Raw genomic sequence first — 18008 nt, forward strand, 5'->3', positions numbered from 1 at the left:
AGAGCCGCTCCACACTCTGAAGGGTTTTTAAAGAACTATTTCACATGTGGTAATTTATACTGATGACATTGCAAGTCTGTAGTGACCAAAGGCAGATAATAGATTTAACATTTTATTTGTGCTATAAAACTGAATATGATGAGAATAGCAGCAGTATGCAGATATCATTGCTTAAACTAGAAGATGAGATCCTGAGTCTGCGGAATATGAAGGTGCAGACATAACCTACCATTTTTCTCCACTAGGCATTAGCAGCAGTAATATGTCAAAATATTTTTAAGAAACAGCGAATGCTCTTATAGCACTATCACAGAGCTTTCTAATTTTATGAGTTTCAAGAGTATACCACTTTCATGCGATAAACTATGCAGACAGTCACATCTTCTTACATTAGACAATCCTAGCCTGCAGGGAAGGCATGTCTTTTAGTGATGTTAACTTATAAACGATGATTCTGAATCACTATCTTAAAACTGGAAAATTATGTATTAGGGCTTGACAGAGCACTTGCTGCTGATAGGATGAAATGCGAGTCCCCTCAAGCAAAGACATTCCTCAAAAAAACAGTATTTTAGTTTCAATTGTGGTATTTTTCTTTTCATTCCCTTTAGTAAGTGATAATGAATTACACTAATATGAAGTGAAGAACTTTAATTGGAGTTGAGAACCTAAATAATTTGTTAAATCTACACTCAGAAATGTTTGCCTGCTTCCTCATTTTTCTACAGTTTTCTTTTTTTTCAGCTGCTCCATTTTGTTCTGCTTTAGATCGGGATTCTTAAAAAAACTCACAGCACGAGAAGATGAGAACATTGAAAAATAGAAGGAAATTCACAGTTAAAGTGATCGTAAGACTGAAATTCATCTTAAAAGATGAGAAAGTTTAAGTTAATTCAAACTGTGAAAAACTTGATTTGCTCAAAGCACTTTGGAACTATCAAAACTTCATTTTTTAGCCTGAAATTAAAAATGTTTTGAAAGTTTCAAGCCATCATAAACTAGTTTAAAAAAATCTACGAAGATCTATATAACTTGCACTACAAGTCCCCTTTCCCCAAATGCTAAGGTTTTCTAAGCAGTATTTAGTATCCAATACCAAGAAAATTAGATACTTCATAAGCCAGTGAAGTAGTAGAAGAAATAGCTATATTAATAGAAAACTATATATCTTCATCAGTCTGAAGCAAGCATTCACAATCATTTATGAAACAGCAAGATCTGAAAGCTCTCAGTGTTTTCTGAAACTGTGAAAGAAATTACTGGGGTTCTTCATTTACAAAAAGCTGCCTGTTTCATTTAAAAAGCAGTATCAGCTATTACCTGAGATAAAACGCTAACCTTTGGCTTTGAGTTAGTAGACAAAAATGATAAGATTTCTTCTTTTCTCACTGGGAACAACACTTGTAAGAATTTAAAAAACCCTATGCTGCTCTCCTTACACATTTTTAGCAGAATCAGTTTTATACACTGAAATCCACCGCACTTTTTGCATATATTTGAGTTGCCAGTGCAAGCTGGAATGATAAGCAATAGAACACAGATTTTTCCACCACAGCCACTAATCCAAACTAAAATGCAAGTCAGCTTCTGTGAAACTTAATTTTTTTGTAGGCGTTAATGGAGTAGAAAACATTTCAGTAATAAGGTTATTCTGAAGTGAAAACCTACCTTATACTGATGGTGAAAACCTCTGCATCTTTGCAAGAGAATTCCACCACTAATCAAAGAGTTTTCTTAGTAAAGCAAGAAAACTTCATTACTACCCAGCCACTTCATTCGGCATCATCAAGAATAAAGTAAATAGTTGTGTGCAAAGGATATCTCACACATGCTGCACGGTCCCTTCATGCCAGCCCAGCAAACAATGACAAGGAACCTCTGGAATTGGTTATGCTTATTGATTTCACCTAAAACTTACATGTTGAATATAAATCCTTAGAAAAAATATATGCATGTTATGCCATTTGTACTGATCCTATCTTATTTTGAGTATTTTCTTGACCAATTTAGGAGCTTAGTCCTTGCTGTTTAGAGAAGAAAATTGAGATAAGGAGGCTAGGCCCTGCAGAGAAAGAGACATATGCGGGTTGAATAGAACTCAACTGTTGTGTTCATTTCTAATTTAGAGCCCCAAAACACAGTAGCGCCCAAAATGAGTTAAATGAAAAGTCAAAAAATGGCCCTAATTATGAGAGGAAGAAAGAGTAGAGAAATAAGTGCCCCCAAGTATCTTTTGTTAGATGCCCAAAATTGGGTGGGATGAATGGGATCAAAATTTAGCATTGGTTGAATTCACCAGCAGTGAGAAAAGGACAAGCCTACAGACAACGGAAGAGAGTTCTAGCTGCTAATCTTTTCAGAGCCTTTCCATCCAAAATACAGTGAATGAAGGGCAGCTGTAGCTATCACTTCCAGGTACCAAAACAATTTGAACACTGAAAAGATAGTTACTCTTGAATAGTCATAAAGAATGAGGGAAACTAATCCTATTTCTATTTGATTTTATACTCAAGGCACCAGAATTTCCAGATGGCAGAATCAGCTATCCTTTATATTGTTCCTTTTTTGTGATTTTACATCTGCCATTTCTCCTCTCAAGCTTCCTGGTACTCAGCTGTTCTGCTTCATATACCCCAAGCTTCATTTCTGCAGCTGTGTTTCTTTTAGGATGTCACATTTGCTATAGAATTGAGGTCAGAAGTCTATTTTGTGATCCAACACTGCTATAGTTACTGGAATCAGTATTTTCTGCATTTATTTTTTTTTCTTCTGGTTTATGACAATGGAGCTTAAGCCATCCATTATGTATTTTTAGTCACAACATTACACAATCTCTGTGTATAACGAGGTTTCTGGCGGTCAGCTTAACAAAGGTAGAATTTTGCTTGCTGATTCTTTAAAATTAACTTCTGTAACTAATATTACATCAAAGCAGACTGTTCAATACTTTGTTTTTAATAAAAGGTAAATTTACAGTGTGATGGGGCATCATGGATCCCTGAAAATCCCAGAGGCCAATGGAACTGCTTTCTTTGGAAATCCTTCAGTCAAATGCAATCAAACAGGCTTGAGCACTGTAATTTCTGAACAGATGGGGCACAGGGGACACTGTTGCTGGAGTTCGCAATTCATTCCTCATGCATTATAAGCAGTTTGTTTCAAGGTCTTATAGAAAGCTAATTCACAAGTTATATTACAAAGCCAAATACCACCATTAAATTTTTTTTTTTTGAATGTGTGCATGTTTGCTCCCCAGGAACAAATACTGTGGTGTACACAATCCATTCTCATTACGGTTAGTCTTGCTATGTTTCAACACAGAGGAAGAAAAACATATTACTTAAGCACAGGATTTTCAGTAGTGTCTAAATCCCATTGGTTTTCAATAGGAAAGCTTCACTGTATATCCTTGCCCTGTTACAGCCCTCAGCCCCTGCAAAGACCCTGGCTGCTAAGACATGCAGAAAGTTGAAATAAAAAACTTACCGTTTACTAAATGCTATGCAAATCCAAACAGTGAGTCACTAAAATTGTGTGCCTGACTGAAGGGACAAACAAGAGGCATACAAGAGACAACCTCCCTAGCACATGAAAGAGAGGAAGATCCTGCAATGAGCCGAGTTAGCAATTACCTTCAACAGAACATAGACATCAGCCAATATTATCAATCAGGTGTGGCAAACCAATTTAAATGTCTACATAGCTGCAGTTCTCTTAGAAACCTTGATTTCCCATTACACCACTCACTTGTGTCTTCATTTATCTCTTTTCCCAAGGTCAAGTGGAAAAGTTATATGGTCTTTTATCATACATAATGTTGGAACACTTGTTTGTAAAGGAACAGGAGCAATCACTCTGGGACCTCCATGCAGGAGAGCTCGGCCATTTCAGATACTTCATCATTTGGCAGCACACTGCCATGGCCTCTCCCTTGCCATATGTCCAAACCATCGCTACTTAACTTATGTTCAAAATAGATCTGCAAAATTAACCTATGTCTTATATAATAATTGTCACTAGCTGGAAAAACTAACATCCATTAAAACAAAAAAAAACCCCAAAACCTATCTTTTATTGACTCATAGCTTGTAAAAACCCTTGTCCTGAATACCTCAGATGAAATTAAAAGAATATTTATATGAATAGCCTTGCAAATTTCTTTATTTATCTCTTTCAAGTGTTGACAGATATTATCTACTGCACATACACAGGGAAGCTAGTGATTTCCAAGTTTAGGTGGTACTGTGGAAGACAAGACTTGCTTTCATGTGGCAGATCCTCAGTGCAGTGAGAAATGAAGTCAGTAATATACTAACAGAGACAGGAAAAGAAGCATTTGAAAAGATATTTGCTACAGTAAGCTTAGCATGGAACAATCTTCTCATCTAAAGACTGATTTACTTTCCTTATTCACTTTTGTGAGGAAGCTTATGAGTAAGGAAGGAAGGAATGATGCAGGAACGACAACACTGACTTTCAGGTTGTGCTCTGGACATTAAAATATCTTCATTTGACTCTGAGAAGTAAAAAATACTACTAAATATCTGTCTGGGTTTATAAATCCTAAAGTTGTTCCTGCACATTATAGTAACGGTGTGAAGCAGCCATTCACAGGCAGATTACCTGAAATACGAGTAGATAAGCATCATACAAGTGGCTAGCACTGAAACATGCAGCCAAGATTCTTGGGTTTTATTTGCAACTTCTACTATATGTTTTCTACAACTCAAGAATTTTTTTTTTTCATGGAAGAGTTTGAAATGTTTAAAGAAAAACTGCTACAGACATGCTAATTAGTACTGATATGAAGATTTTCAAACTATCTATATACTATTTTCTTCATTCTGCTTTTTTCATCTGTAGAACATAGAAAACATGCAAGGGTATGTTTTCTAAATGCCTAAATTATAGAGGAAAAACTTTGCTTTTGCAAAGAACTAGCTCACCAGCTTTTTTTTTCCCAACCAAGTTTCCAGTTAACTTATTTCTATAATATTGAAGTGAAAGTTTTAAAAAGATATTCAGTTTAACAACAAAATTCAATATTTATAGCATATAACGTAGTAAACTTTGTGTTCATAAAAACGTAAGTCCAAACTGATGTTTGTAGCACTACGGAGCAATGCTTCTCTAACTGCTCATAAAAGGCTATTTTTTGGTATCCACTCTATTTTATGATAACAGATAAATAAATACATAAAATAGTTCCAGGCATATAATCAAAACAAACATCTTGCAAAAAACTTATTAATAAATGATTGCCTCTCATGTCCATTTCCATAATGCAGCAATTGTTTTGGTCACACTCAATTATTTCTTACTGCTTCATCACAACCTGAAAGGATATGTTAATTTTAGTTTCTTTAGCCTTAGGTTAATCAAAATGACTGTCCTATCACACACTTGCTTAATTCCAAAGCTTTTAAAACATTGCCGCCTGCACCACCATTCTGATTTCAAGCACATACAAAGCCTCATCGTAGATGCTTTTCCATTTGGAAGTCAACTCAGCATTATAATTGACCACAAGAATCCAGACTGTTCAAAGTTTACCTTCAGATCTTACGGTATCTTACTCTTTGTCAAGAGTAGCGGACGATGGATATATTGCTGTCACAAATAACCATGATATAGCTAAAAGATGTACAGTGTGACAAATATTGAAAACATTGAGCTAGCTTTGGTTGCTACTAATGGATAATATCAACAACTTCGAGTGTATTAGAAACCAATATAATCCATTATTTGTATCAGAAACTTCCTAGAAGTACAGTGTAATAGTCACATGAGATGAGATGTAAAGGAAACCAGCAGAAGAACTACAGATTATTCACTGTAGATGAAACAAGTAGAATAATCTCATGTGCATGACATTTTTAAAGACATGCAAATTCCTTCATCTCATGTATATGTCATTAATTAAACACTTGGTTATGAAATAATTACTATGTAGCCAAAAATCTACTCTCTGTTTGTTCTGTCCTCATGTATAGTGTAAAAATCCATTTTATTTACCTAGAAATTAGTACTAAAGAAAAATACTGTAGCAAGAAGGAAATTTCAGGCAGAAAAAGCAATCCAATTAATTTTTAAAAAAATAATAATACAGAGACTTTAGCAGGACTAAATTTTCCCTTTAACAAACTTTTTTCCAGCTTTTTGTGAGATATTTCTCAATTTATACTTATGTTTTCAAAAAGCCTTTTTTTTTCCTGTAACCAGAAGTTTCTGCTAACAGCAATAAAGCAGATTTGGACTACTGAAGGCTTCATCCTAGACTTCCATGGAATTTTGGTGAAGGAAAAAATAAAATTCTTCTATGTATCTACAGCAGTTTATTCTCTGACTTCTTGTTCCAAATGGTTTCACTGCAGGAGAAACTCCTGACACGAAAGTAGAAATGAGAAGCTAGATAATCATAAATCCTTTTGAAACAAAAGGAGAATTCAGAAACACTGTATCCAAAAGCATCTTAAATGAAAGTCACGGTCTTGGTAGAGAAACTTTAGAGGAAGAATATCTGTCTGCCAACGTAGGGCATAATATTTCTGCATCTTGCATTTGCTTCGGAGGCAATGAGCCACCTCTACAGTGAACATCAAATGAAACAAACCACAACTCCCTAATTCCTTTATAAGGAATAATTTAATTTATAAGCAAAAAACCATGCAATCAATGAATTCAAGTTCCAACAGCCTAAACTCATTGTGTTTCATCATTGGCAGGTCAACCAGTTAACAAATGAACAAAGAGACGTCAAGCATTAAGTTTAAAACAGATGTCTTCATTTTCATATTTACCTTTAGGTCCTTTGAACAACTTGATCTCTACCACGGTCTCCAGGATAGGTCTCCTTCGGCGAACGTACAGTCGGACTATGGAGCCAGCCTCCTTCAGAGCCTCCACGGCTTTGCTGTGTGAGACTTCTGACACATCGACCTCATTCACTCGCAAGATACAGTCGTTGACCCTACAAGAAAGACAAAGAACCACAGATAGTAAATGCTTCAACTGTTATTTTGGACTCAGAGTTTCATCAGTAGTGCTGTAAAATGAAAAAAAAACACTTCATTGCAAAGTCTGTCAGACAGATTCAATGCAATATGCCTCATCAGTGATGATGATAAGGGAAATGGATTGCTTAACACCCCCAAGAGATGCACCTGATTCGATCTAAAGTCTAGCTAATCACCTGCACTCCCTGTTCTCCTCCATAAATTGGGGCTGCATCCACTGCAGTGATAGAAATGAGTAATAAATAGCTTCTCCTCTTTACAGGGACCATATTGAAAGACTTTTACTCAACCATATAATCAAGTTACAAAATTCATGTTTCATGCTATTACTCTATGCTTGCTGAGTAAGGAAACCAGTTGATTTAATTTAATACAGATAGACCAGTAATCTTTCAAATACCTCCTTAAACCTCTTACACTTTTTCAGCAGAGTCAACCAATTTGAATCATCAAAATAAAAATACTGTCCTACAGAAAGCAGACAATTTAAAAGGAACATTTCATGCTAAATAATTTGAGTAAATATCATGCTTATATATTCATCACTGTAAACTCTGAGACCTGCTGTGTGGTAATATCATCTATTTTTTGTTAAACTAGCAATGAAATTGCCTCATATTCTTATTAAAGACATCTGTTATATTATCTTAGGATAAACTAATTTATTCATCCTAAAAATATCCCAGTTAGAGTAATATTCTCCTTAACTTACAGATTTGTCCAAGCTGAAAAGGAAATTTGTAGCCTAGGAAGAGCACTAAAACCAATTTCCAAAGCAGTGGGCTGTTGACTTAACTGCTGAACCAACCTATCTTTGCCAATGCTTGGTAAGTAGAGAAGTGCAAGTTCCAGAGAGCTAGATGAACTGAAGCTGTACTGTTCTTATGCTATGTAAATTTGCTATGAGATGCTTGTAAGTATTTTGGGTACTGAACAAAAAGGCTTATATAAATGAACGTGTTATTCTGTGGGTCTAAAAGGACAATCAGTGAAGAAAATAAGGGATGCTAAAAATATTCCCACTTCCTGAATACTTCTATACACAAAGATCAACTATTAAATGTAACCCATTGCAGCAAATGAGGACTTGAACAGTATATTGCTCAGCAGTCCTAGCACACAAAGTGAGAAGAAAGTGTTAAAAAAAGTTTAACTGAGCTCTGAGAACTTAGAATGGAGTTTTGTTACGTTCTTATGCTGTTGTTTTTATTAAGAAAAGAAAAAGAAAGAAACTATTTGAAAGCAAAGACATACTGTTTTATCAACGTTTTGAAATAACATTTACAGAGGGTAATGTTTATAGTAGCTCTCAACTGACAATTGGTTCAATTTGGAAAGGGAATAAAATTGAAACTTCCTTTCTGATAAAAAGTGATGTATTGCAAAGCTTCCAGTTTTCATTCAATGATGGGATTTGCTGCTTTCCTTCAATGCCAGAAGTATTAATTTTCCAAATGTATAATTGTGTGGTTTGGCTGTCAAATTAATAAGTGCTCTAATAAAAACTGCTTGCTTTTAAATAATTCTTTTAAATAAATCATGAATGCATCCTGCTACCACTTCCTGCTCAGACAGACAGCAATTATGTCTAAGGTGCTGTTCCATCTTTCTATTAATATTGTCATGTATCTGATTCTTGTCTAATTTCTGACTCTTATTATTGCCATATCTGCAGTACCATTGGCTATACCATGCTTAATGAACAAACCACAGAATCCTAACTATTGGATGGTTTTGAAGATGAAAAGGGGGGAAAAGACTGTAAAAACACTAAAAAGGAGGGTTATATTTATTCATTTTTTCATATACTCTATGCCCTGCACTGATAAATATTGATATTACTACATAGCCCTGTATATCTAAAACCTCTTATAAAGAAAGGCTCTAATGATGCCTCCTGCTAACTGAAAAGTCATGTCTTCTGCAGAGAGTCAATAAAGAACATGAAATCATACTTAACTCGCCAAAACCAGTAAGCCACACACATTCATCTACGGAAAAAGCAAGACCCTTTGGGAAAGGATGCTTACAGCACACCAGAATTCTCATCTTACTGTTTAAAATCTGTCATTTTAGAGTTATATGCTTCTTTAAAAAGTAAGACCATCCTTTATAAACCACAAAAAACCTGATGCTACTGGTGTAGGATGACTATAAGAATAAGACAATACAAAGTTGCTCCAGTGATGGAAACAGGTAATACAAACTGTATTGACACAGAAACAACATGCGGAACAATTATCATATTCAGCCTGCTATGATGAACACACACAGTGCTAGATACCCAGCTACACCTTGCTGATCCAGTAAGTTATTTTCTCTCTCACAGACACAGAGCTGGGTTTCTGTAACTAAAAGAAATGCAACATTCAAGAGGATGTGTGTACGTGAATATAAGCACACCCGTGCATATGTAGATGCACACGTGTGCCTATAGAGTTCTTCTGGCCTCAGCACAATTTTGTTTGACATGCTGCCACAGTACTAGACCATCAGAATCCAGTGATCTCAGGGATCTATGAATACTTCCTAAGAATATCCATATCCCTAAAACAACATATCCATAGTGCAATGAAATAAATGACAAGTTGGTAAACCAACCATAGTCTTCACCATAATGATTAAAATATCATTATTAATAGAGAAAAATCCAGAAGCTTTTTTTTTTTTTTTTTTTTTTTTAATTTAGAAACTTAGAGCACTTGGCAAATTCAAAGAATTCACTAGACAATAAGAGAGAGATTCGGAGGAAATTATAAAGCGAGAAAGTCAAAGCGACATCTCAACACACTGTCTGTGATGTCTTGTTTTTCTCCTTAAAGCTATGCAGAAGGTTTTCAGGGTCAATATTTTGCATAGTTGTTATTATTTAAAGACAGAAGCCTGTGACAGTGGGCTTGGGATACTTTTCCTTTCTATCTAAGTCTTCACAGCACAGCTCCTACCATGTTCCAGCTCTACTCTCTTAGTCACCTATAAATGCTGCAGCAATACAAACCTAAAATAATAACAGCAATATGTTACTAAACCAATTAATTAAACAAAAGTACTATGCTTTAAAAACTTCTTATCAGTTTGTTTTAGACCTGCTTACCTTCTCCTAAGCTTACAGATTTCAAGAAACTGTGCAAGCATCCTTGAAAGCTGATTAATTGCCTCAATCAAGTAGTAAAAAACCAAGATGGCCACAACATGCTGGTACTTACTAGAAATATAGTAGGTGTCAACTGGTAACGATCATGGTCTGTTCTGTGCAATACGGTGCACTGCGGAGCAACCCAAAGCAGTCCAGCATGGTGGCACAGAGCCCTGAAGAGCCAGCTGCCCTACCAAGAAGCATTATCCCCCATGTGGCTCCATAAAGGAGCTAAGCAGAGGGCGCAGCAATTGAATGTATTGTAATGTAACGGATAATGCCCAACCATATAGGGCCCAAGAGCTCACGCATGGACATGGACTTCTCCTGGGACCAGCACAACACTGAAATGTCAAACCCGCAAGGCAACCTCACTCAGGTCCTGCTCAAAGCAATCAACCATGGGCTCGAAAACAAAGGACAGGTCTGTGCTCTGTGGAACTGATGAAAAAACAAGTAAAGCTGCAGTTATCCACACATCTTAGTTATCATCAAGACACCTCCACTCTAATCTGCAGTCCCTTAACTGGGTAGCCCTGCTTCTCAAAAACACAGTTACCTTGCTTCCTATTGCAGAATAGCGACCATTAACAGATCATTTCCAAGCAAATCTAGCTTTTTTTTTTTTTTTTTTTTTTTTTTAAATCGTCTTCTCCAAAAAGCTGAAATTGATCTGGACTTTATTCTTTCATCAAAGTTCTGCAATCAAGATAAAAATACTGTTACTAAAGGAAGATCAGTGCAAAACTCCTTAGGTATCAGGTAGACAACAGAAGTAAGAAAGAGAACTAAACTTTCACTTTATTTTCTTGCTCCTGCTCTGTCTAACCTTTTTCTTCAGACTTGTCCTATCAAAGGGTTGACACTTGCTTTCTTCTAGAAGTCATGAGAACACACCACTTTCAGTAGGAACACAAGATTAAAAGAGACAAGCTGCAGGGACTGATTATTATCCTTTATTAAAGAAATAATGAATCATAATATAGGTACATAACCTGACCTGAGGAGAATCAGTCCAGCAGGTTGTGGACACAGCCAGGGAGATTCTTCCCTTTATTCATTTATTTTTAATACTGATATGCACCCTTTCCGTCCCACAGTAAACAAAATTTACAGTATATAGGGGTGGGAAGAGTGGAATTCTTGGTACCTGCCCATATCACTTCTTTCTCTTTTAAGGAGAAATGCATTTTTTATTATTATTATTAACCATGAATTCAGAATAAAAGCTGGGATCTGAATGTTAGTACACAGCAGCGCTCAGATCTGCCATTCCAATTAGAGATTGTAGAGCTAAACCTAAATGGCAATGACATACAAATACCATGTGGCATACTGTTTCCTTAGGTATAATCTAATCCCCTCTATTCAGCTATTCACTAGGCACATCATCCAATTTCTGTAGCAAATTCACATTTATACTCAGGCCCCTTTCTGACATTGTAAAGTAGTATAAAGCTACTGTTATATCTGATTTAAAAATAAAGGGATAAAAGCAGAAAAAGAAAAGATCAGCTCTCATTTGCCATTTCTGGTTCTTTTGCGAAACCAGAGAGTATCAAGCACTTCTGAAAATATATTTGATGAAGGTACTAGCCAATCCTAATTTGATATTTGACCCTGTATGTTTTATCATGAAATTACAAGTTATCTCACACAACACTTACTGGCTTGAATATGCTTGATAAAAGTTACAGCTTTGGCAGAAAAATAATTCAGGATTTGACAGGATTTTAGACAAACAATACAAATGTATAACAGAAGCCTTGTTGTATTAACATTAAGGCAATATCTGAAGCATCAAATCTAGCCTATTCTTCTAGCAACAGCAGAATAGTCTGCGCTCCTGAGGAATGCAAATAAAGACTAAAAAATAAATATTGCTCTTCTGAGAAAAAAAATGCTGTCATTCTCTAAAATCTTTTGCAAGTGAGACTAATCTATTACAACAAAATAGTTTGAAGAAAAATATAATCTTTTCCCTTAAGGCACTGCCTGGCTGGGATTCAGGTGAATCCCAGCAACTCCTGTGCAGCCTTGAGCATGTCCCCTGCTTTTTCACAGTCTTTTAACAGAGGACTAAAAGCCCACTCATTTTCCACTTCCTTTGTCTCCTCTTTATAGTCTAAATAAACTTTCTAGAGGAGACTTTACACCTTCTTGGCTCATCTCAGACAGTACCTAACCCCCAATGCAGCCTCTAGGCACATTCAACATAAATACATAATGAGTAAAAGCAGCTCTCTGCCCTTCCCTGGCTGCACTCACCCTTGTCACCAGTCTCTAGAGCTGAGGGATGAAGACCAACAACTTCTGCTGTTCACAGAGCTTGTGGGGTGTATGCATGTACAGACAAGAACTAACCTCTTCCCCTGCATTCTTGTAAGTAAATACAAATAGGTGGAAGTTTTCTCCACCTGTGCTGGCAAACCAGTTTCCGTCTGTCATCTGCGTGGAGCCTGAAGGCTGCAGTGGCTGAGCTAAACAAGTCCTGCCAAAAAGCAGGGTGTACTCGTTCGAGCCCAGCGCCGTGCCTATGCAGCCTCACAGCTTGACACCAGCGCTGGCTTGATTTTCAGCCTAGAGTCTGCAGAACTGACTGCATCTAAAATCCTAGGAATGTTTTTGATTTAAATGTATATTTAGATATGACTACAATATAATGGAAACCAAGTCTATCCTTCTGCGTACAAGAGCTGACAACATGAGGTTATAGAGGGTGACCTGAAACTGTGTGAGCTGCCCCCACAGTTCACTGTTTGCTGCTTTGGATCTTTGCAGCGGTCTTGGCATAAAAAGAGCCATCTCTCTTTCCAAGGAGAAAGCCCACTTCTAGCGTGCTCCTTTCGAAACAATAGGATGCAGAAGGTGCAGCAGCGCAGCGGGAAGTGCCTGCAGCACTGTGGATCCAGCTCACCCTCTCTGGGTCGATGCAAAGTCTCAGTCACTGTTGTGATTCCCCGATCCAGGACCTACCAGCAAGAACCCCATGTTCTCCAGAAGGTAACAGCTGTGTGGGTTGCACGAGAAGGCAAAAAGTACAGAGGGAGTTCCTGCTTGGTATACCAGGAGTCCAGTGGTGGGTTAGGAGGTAGAAATGTCTCCTGTAATGCAGTCAAACATTTCAGACTAGCACACAGGAGTGTTTAAAGTCACACCAGCATGACTTACAGGTGTCCTACCAGAGGACTAAAAGCTTTATTATAGTTCCACCATAGAGGCTGAACCCAAATTGTCAGGGTATAGCTCAAATTTCAGAAAATCCTTCTGAATTTCAGAATGTGTTATTGCCTGAAATGATTGTATGTTTACAGATTCTTACTGAGACCCGACACACGACCAGCACAGCTGCAGTACTGTCATAAGACACTTGCATTTACTGTCCGTTGCTACCACTTTAGTTACTCATGGATTTTCAAATATTACAGTCATCTTAATGAAATGTCAATGTACTAAAGGGTTTGCATAATAGCAACTGCATTTGGAACTCAGGCGAGTGGCTGGTAACGATATCAGTAAAAATATTAGCACAGCAGCTTCTTATCATCCACAGTGTCTCTTTTCTCCTCTCTCTCCCTTTCCTTTATGAGTCTAATTTCTATTTTTGAAGTTGCAAGACAGAAACAGACAGCATACTGCACTACATAATTAGGAAAGGAAAAGTCCCTGCAGCCTCTAGACTGTTAGAAGAAAATATATTTAGAAATTTGAATATGCTCTTATTTACACAGCTTCAATACAGGATGCATCAGCATTTTCTTCTTTTTCTTTCTTTCTTTCTTTCTTTTTTCTTTTTTTTTTGTTTGTTTTAAGGTCTTAAACTCAGCTGCAACCCTTCACTTCAGGCACAGAATTAGCCAGAAAGCAATTTATCTGTTGTTTAAAATACTTTGGATCCTTTCTGCATTCTAGCCTAGTTCTGAGAACTTCCTGGGGTAAGGCTAGGGCTTTCCTTCAGTTAACCCTTTCTGCTACACTGAACAGATGCTGTGGCATAAAAGTTTCAGATTTCATCATAATTTCAACATAAAAGCATTAACCTTTTATGAGGCATCCCTTTATCACTGGGTGACTGGGAGTGCTTATGGGCACCTCTTGGTCAAAAATTTCCACCAAGCTAACATCTAGGGAGTCTGAATCCAAAGAGAGCTCATGTTATATCAAATTGGCACAGTGAAATTCTAAGCTAGCTCAGACGCTGATAGTGGTAGATCTAGCGTGGGAATCCAGCTAGATCAGTCTTTTCCTTTTGTCTACCGGCTCAGTTACCTCAGGTAAAAGGCCACATTAATGCAGCTCTGCAACTTCCAGTCTCCCAGCTAGCTCATTTAGAGCTAGCCTGAGTACCTGCACAGCCCTGCACTGTGACAGTCCCACGCAGTGATTGATTCCTGGAGGGGGCTCATTAATTGGAATAACCATAGGAAAGAAAAAAGAACGGTCACAACCATGCAGCGTAAACAACTCTCCCAAAGATTTGAATCAGAGAGCTTGCGTCCTGGCAGCAGGACGTCTGCAAAAACACACAACTGAGCAACAACATAAATTAGCTGTCACCCAGGCTATACCAGTCTAGATGCACTAGGCCTATCCAGCTGAACATCACTGACCACATCCCTACCGAGTGCTGAAGAGGCCTACCTGGATATCGAGCCCTTTGTGTAATGAAAACCTGCTGCTCCTATTGCCTGGATTATCATCTTATAGAGAAGATAAGAGCTAAAATGTATAGAGTAAAACAGTCCCTGACTGCAAGGGCAAACGTTAAAAGTTATATGAAGACTTAAGTCAAACCAACAGTCCATGTAGCCTGGTATTTCTTTCCAAATGCAGTCAACAGCACATGGTAAAGGAAAAATGTAATGCAATATTTACCCAGAGTACTCTTCCAGCTGCTGCTGATTTATGGCTCAGAATAACTTTGATTTACACTGAATAAACTACTCCACTCAATCAAAAATGAATAATTTCATTCTAATACCCTTTAAATTAAAATAAAATAAAAGGCTAGACAATCAGGGGAAACAAAAATCAAAACTACCAGCTGCTGTCTTATTATCCAATACCATCTCCTAGAAAAATGTTTTACCTACCTTTCTATCTCTGTTTCCATCACTGAAGCTGTTCTACTTTGTGCTCTTAAATTGCAATTGAAATCTTTCATTATTCAGGAAAGCATCCTCAATACACCTAGAAAGAAATTCTGCTCCTTGCTTTGGCTTGATGAAATATTTAAGTATCTTGCAGTAACTGTAACAACAATAGAAACTAATGCAGGTGCAGATGGGATTAACTCCGGTTGGTGTCCAGGACACCCATTTGAGATTTAGGAGACCCTCGTTCACAACCTATATCTGAATCTCCGAGGGGTACTCTTACTACTAGGGTTCTCTGGCTTAATTAATATGTACTTGTCTTACAGGAACTTTGAGAGAAAACACGAATAGACACTCATCTCAGAGCCCCTCCATTTGAATGGTCTAATTATGCTTCGGGAAGATGAGGATGAGTTTGCCTCAGGAGGGGAGGAAGGTGAACCCAGGTCCCCTGCAGAGGTGAGCTGAAAAGGAATGATTTTGCCACTGCTTTTGTGAAAGAAGGAAGCCCTCATTTAACTCTTTCCCTTTCCTGCTGAAAAGCAATTTGGTGCTAATGTTGTATGAAAAAAATGATAGCTCAGCTTTAGTATAGCATTCTGAAGTCTTTTTAGACCTGAAATTTGTAGATAGCAAGTTTTTATGTGGTAATGAAGGCAGCGCTCTATTGACAAATGCTCACAGGGAAGGGAGATGTTTAAAAAAGCTTACTAAACTATTACGAATCAAATAAAGAAACTGCATAATTTAAACAAATTGCTGCAGGTATTGAAAACTTTAAAAAATTTACTAATGCCTAATGCACTAGGCTTCTGTATTTTAAATTATTGATTTCCAGAAGAAACTTGGCAAGCAATTAATCTCAGTCAATTTTCAGCTGTAAGAGTGAATTTCTTACTAAAATTTCATAACTAATACTGCATGTAAACAATAACTTGACCTTTTTACTATTATTCAAAGCTGTATAGGAGCTGAAGTTTCATAAATGATATGAATTGCTCACCACATGTGACTTGGCATTACTTAAAATTTATTCATTGTGCACTCCTGGAACATGGCTAACAATATCCAGGAGCTAAAAACGGTTGCAAATTCCACATCAACTCCAGATATCCTTATCTACACCATCATATTAGGAAAAACAATGCAGTTAAAATTACTCATGCGTCTGCCCCAAGGTTGAGCCAAGGGAACAGACGGTTCTTGCTACAACAGGAGTCGTTCTGGGTCTGTCTGATCAAATCCAGAGATGTTAGGGATGCACCGCAGATGAACCCACCTCACACACCTACCAGTGTGGGGTGAGGAGTGGAGCAAAAAACGATTTAATAGTTCGTTTAACAGCTCACAGAACACCCTCACCTCATTGCAGACACTATGGGAAGGGGAAATAGTCATTAGCTAATGGCAGCTCATATCATAGGATGTAGCTCCATGGCACTGAGGGGGAGGAGTAGCTAACACCCATCCAACTTGCACACCAACAGGCTCAAGCATAAAGTTTTGAAAATGTGAAGTCTAAATACATATTACAAGAAGATTTTCTTTTTTTTCTTTTTTCTTTTTTTTTCTTTTTTTCTTTTTTTTCCTAAATCATGTGTATCCTGCAAGCAGGACAAATCTACCCTGTTGCTACATGACACCTTCAGAGGTCTAGCTTCTCTAAATCGTTTACAATGAAGATGATTTTCTGTGGCACCAAGCCTTCAGCTACTGCTTGGCCAGCATAACTCAAAGCAAATTAACTCTCCTTTGCTAGGTAGGCCACACCTAGTGTAATCTTGCACACCCTTTACGAAGTTTCACTTCACATATTATCCTTTTAAAAATACGCCCCGGCTAGGATAAAACCCTTTCCCCAACGAAATCAGTAACCTTCTGCTCAAGGAGGGCTGGGGCCTGCGGCGCGCGCATCCGCCAAGGCAAAGCTGCTGGCTTGGGGGCGAATTCCTCCCTTCGCCACGTGACGGACTGAAACACCTTGCCACCCACTAAAGACAATTTTTTTTTGCTTATCGGACCTGGGATTCCCTCAAGTTGCGGGAAATGAGGTGTAACTTTACTGAAAACAACACGTTTGGGACAGGGTGAGCCAGACAGATGCATGAGGGGCATCGGGTCGCCAGCTCCACCAAATGCAGTCAGCAAACGCTGGCCAAGCACCCGGTGAGTAACTGAGCAGCCGCTAGGCCCCGCGAGACCGCGTTTTTGTTGAAACGCTTGTTTCTGATGGGTTTCCGTAAGGTCAGGGAGAAGGAGCCAGCGAGGAAGGAGATGGTTAAATTAAGGCAGGCCGGTGCAGGAAGGGGAGGGGGGAGAAGCGGGGCGGCGATGCAGCTTCGCTGAAGCAGGCCGCCGAGCAGAGCCGGGTTTCCCTTCGTGGTACCTACAGAGCTGCTGTTTTCCTTCTCCTTCGGGGGCTCCCCCAGCCCTTCCCATCGGTGTCGACCCTGCGCTCGGCCGCCCTTCGCGCTTACCACATCTTCCCATTCCTCTGTCCGTGCTGCGACTCCCCCGCAATCCTCGGCCCCTCTGCGGCGACGGGGGGCCCTGGGTGGCCCTGGCCGCCGGCGGGGACAGCAGCCTCTGATGGTGGCCAGTGGGAGGGCTTCCCCCCGCACCACCCGTCTCCGCGGCCGGCCAAAAGCGGGAGAGCGGGAGGAGGAGGAGAGGGAGGTTAGGTAGCTGCGGGGTGTTGCGAGAGGTGTGGGGGTGAAGAAAGGAAAATGAACACACACACAACACACACACACACTCACA

General features: G+C 38.5%; 1 protein-coding gene and 1 long non-coding RNA gene across 12 annotated transcripts in view; one reads left to right on the top strand and one right to left on the bottom strand.

Moving 5' to 3' along the window:
* The window catches only part of DLG2 (discs large MAGUK scaffold protein 2), a 999439-nt gene that overhangs the window by 318063 nt on the left and 663368 nt on the right, over positions 1-18008 (bottom strand). For all 7 annotated transcript variants that reach the window (XM_064505171.1, XM_064505176.1, XM_064505174.1 and 4 more), the window contains one exon: positions 6801-6970. In XM_064505171.1, the coding sequence (XP_064361241.1) occupies positions 6801-6970 (170 nt within the window). The remainder of the gene's footprint in view (positions 1-6800; positions 6971-18008) is intronic.
* Positions 17122-18008, top strand: part of LOC112985016 (uncharacterized) — a 43591-nt gene continuing 42704 nt past the window's right edge. For 2 of the 5 annotated variants that reach the window (XR_003259640.2, XR_010387336.1), the window contains exon 1: positions 17131-17414. This is a non-coding gene — a long non-coding RNA (uncharacterized LOC112985016). Of the gene's footprint in view, positions 17415-18008 lie in introns of all 5 variants that reach the window. The other 3 variants (XR_010387335.1, XR_003259644.2, XR_003259642.2) reach the window with 3 other exon arrangements.

Source organism: Dromaius novaehollandiae, chromosome 1 (genome assembly GCF_036370855.1).
Source record: "Dromaius novaehollandiae isolate bDroNov1 chromosome 1, bDroNov1.hap1, whole genome shotgun sequence".
In the NCBI taxonomy this organism is placed as follows: Eukaryota; Metazoa; Chordata; class Aves; order Casuariiformes; family Dromaiidae; genus Dromaius; species Dromaius novaehollandiae.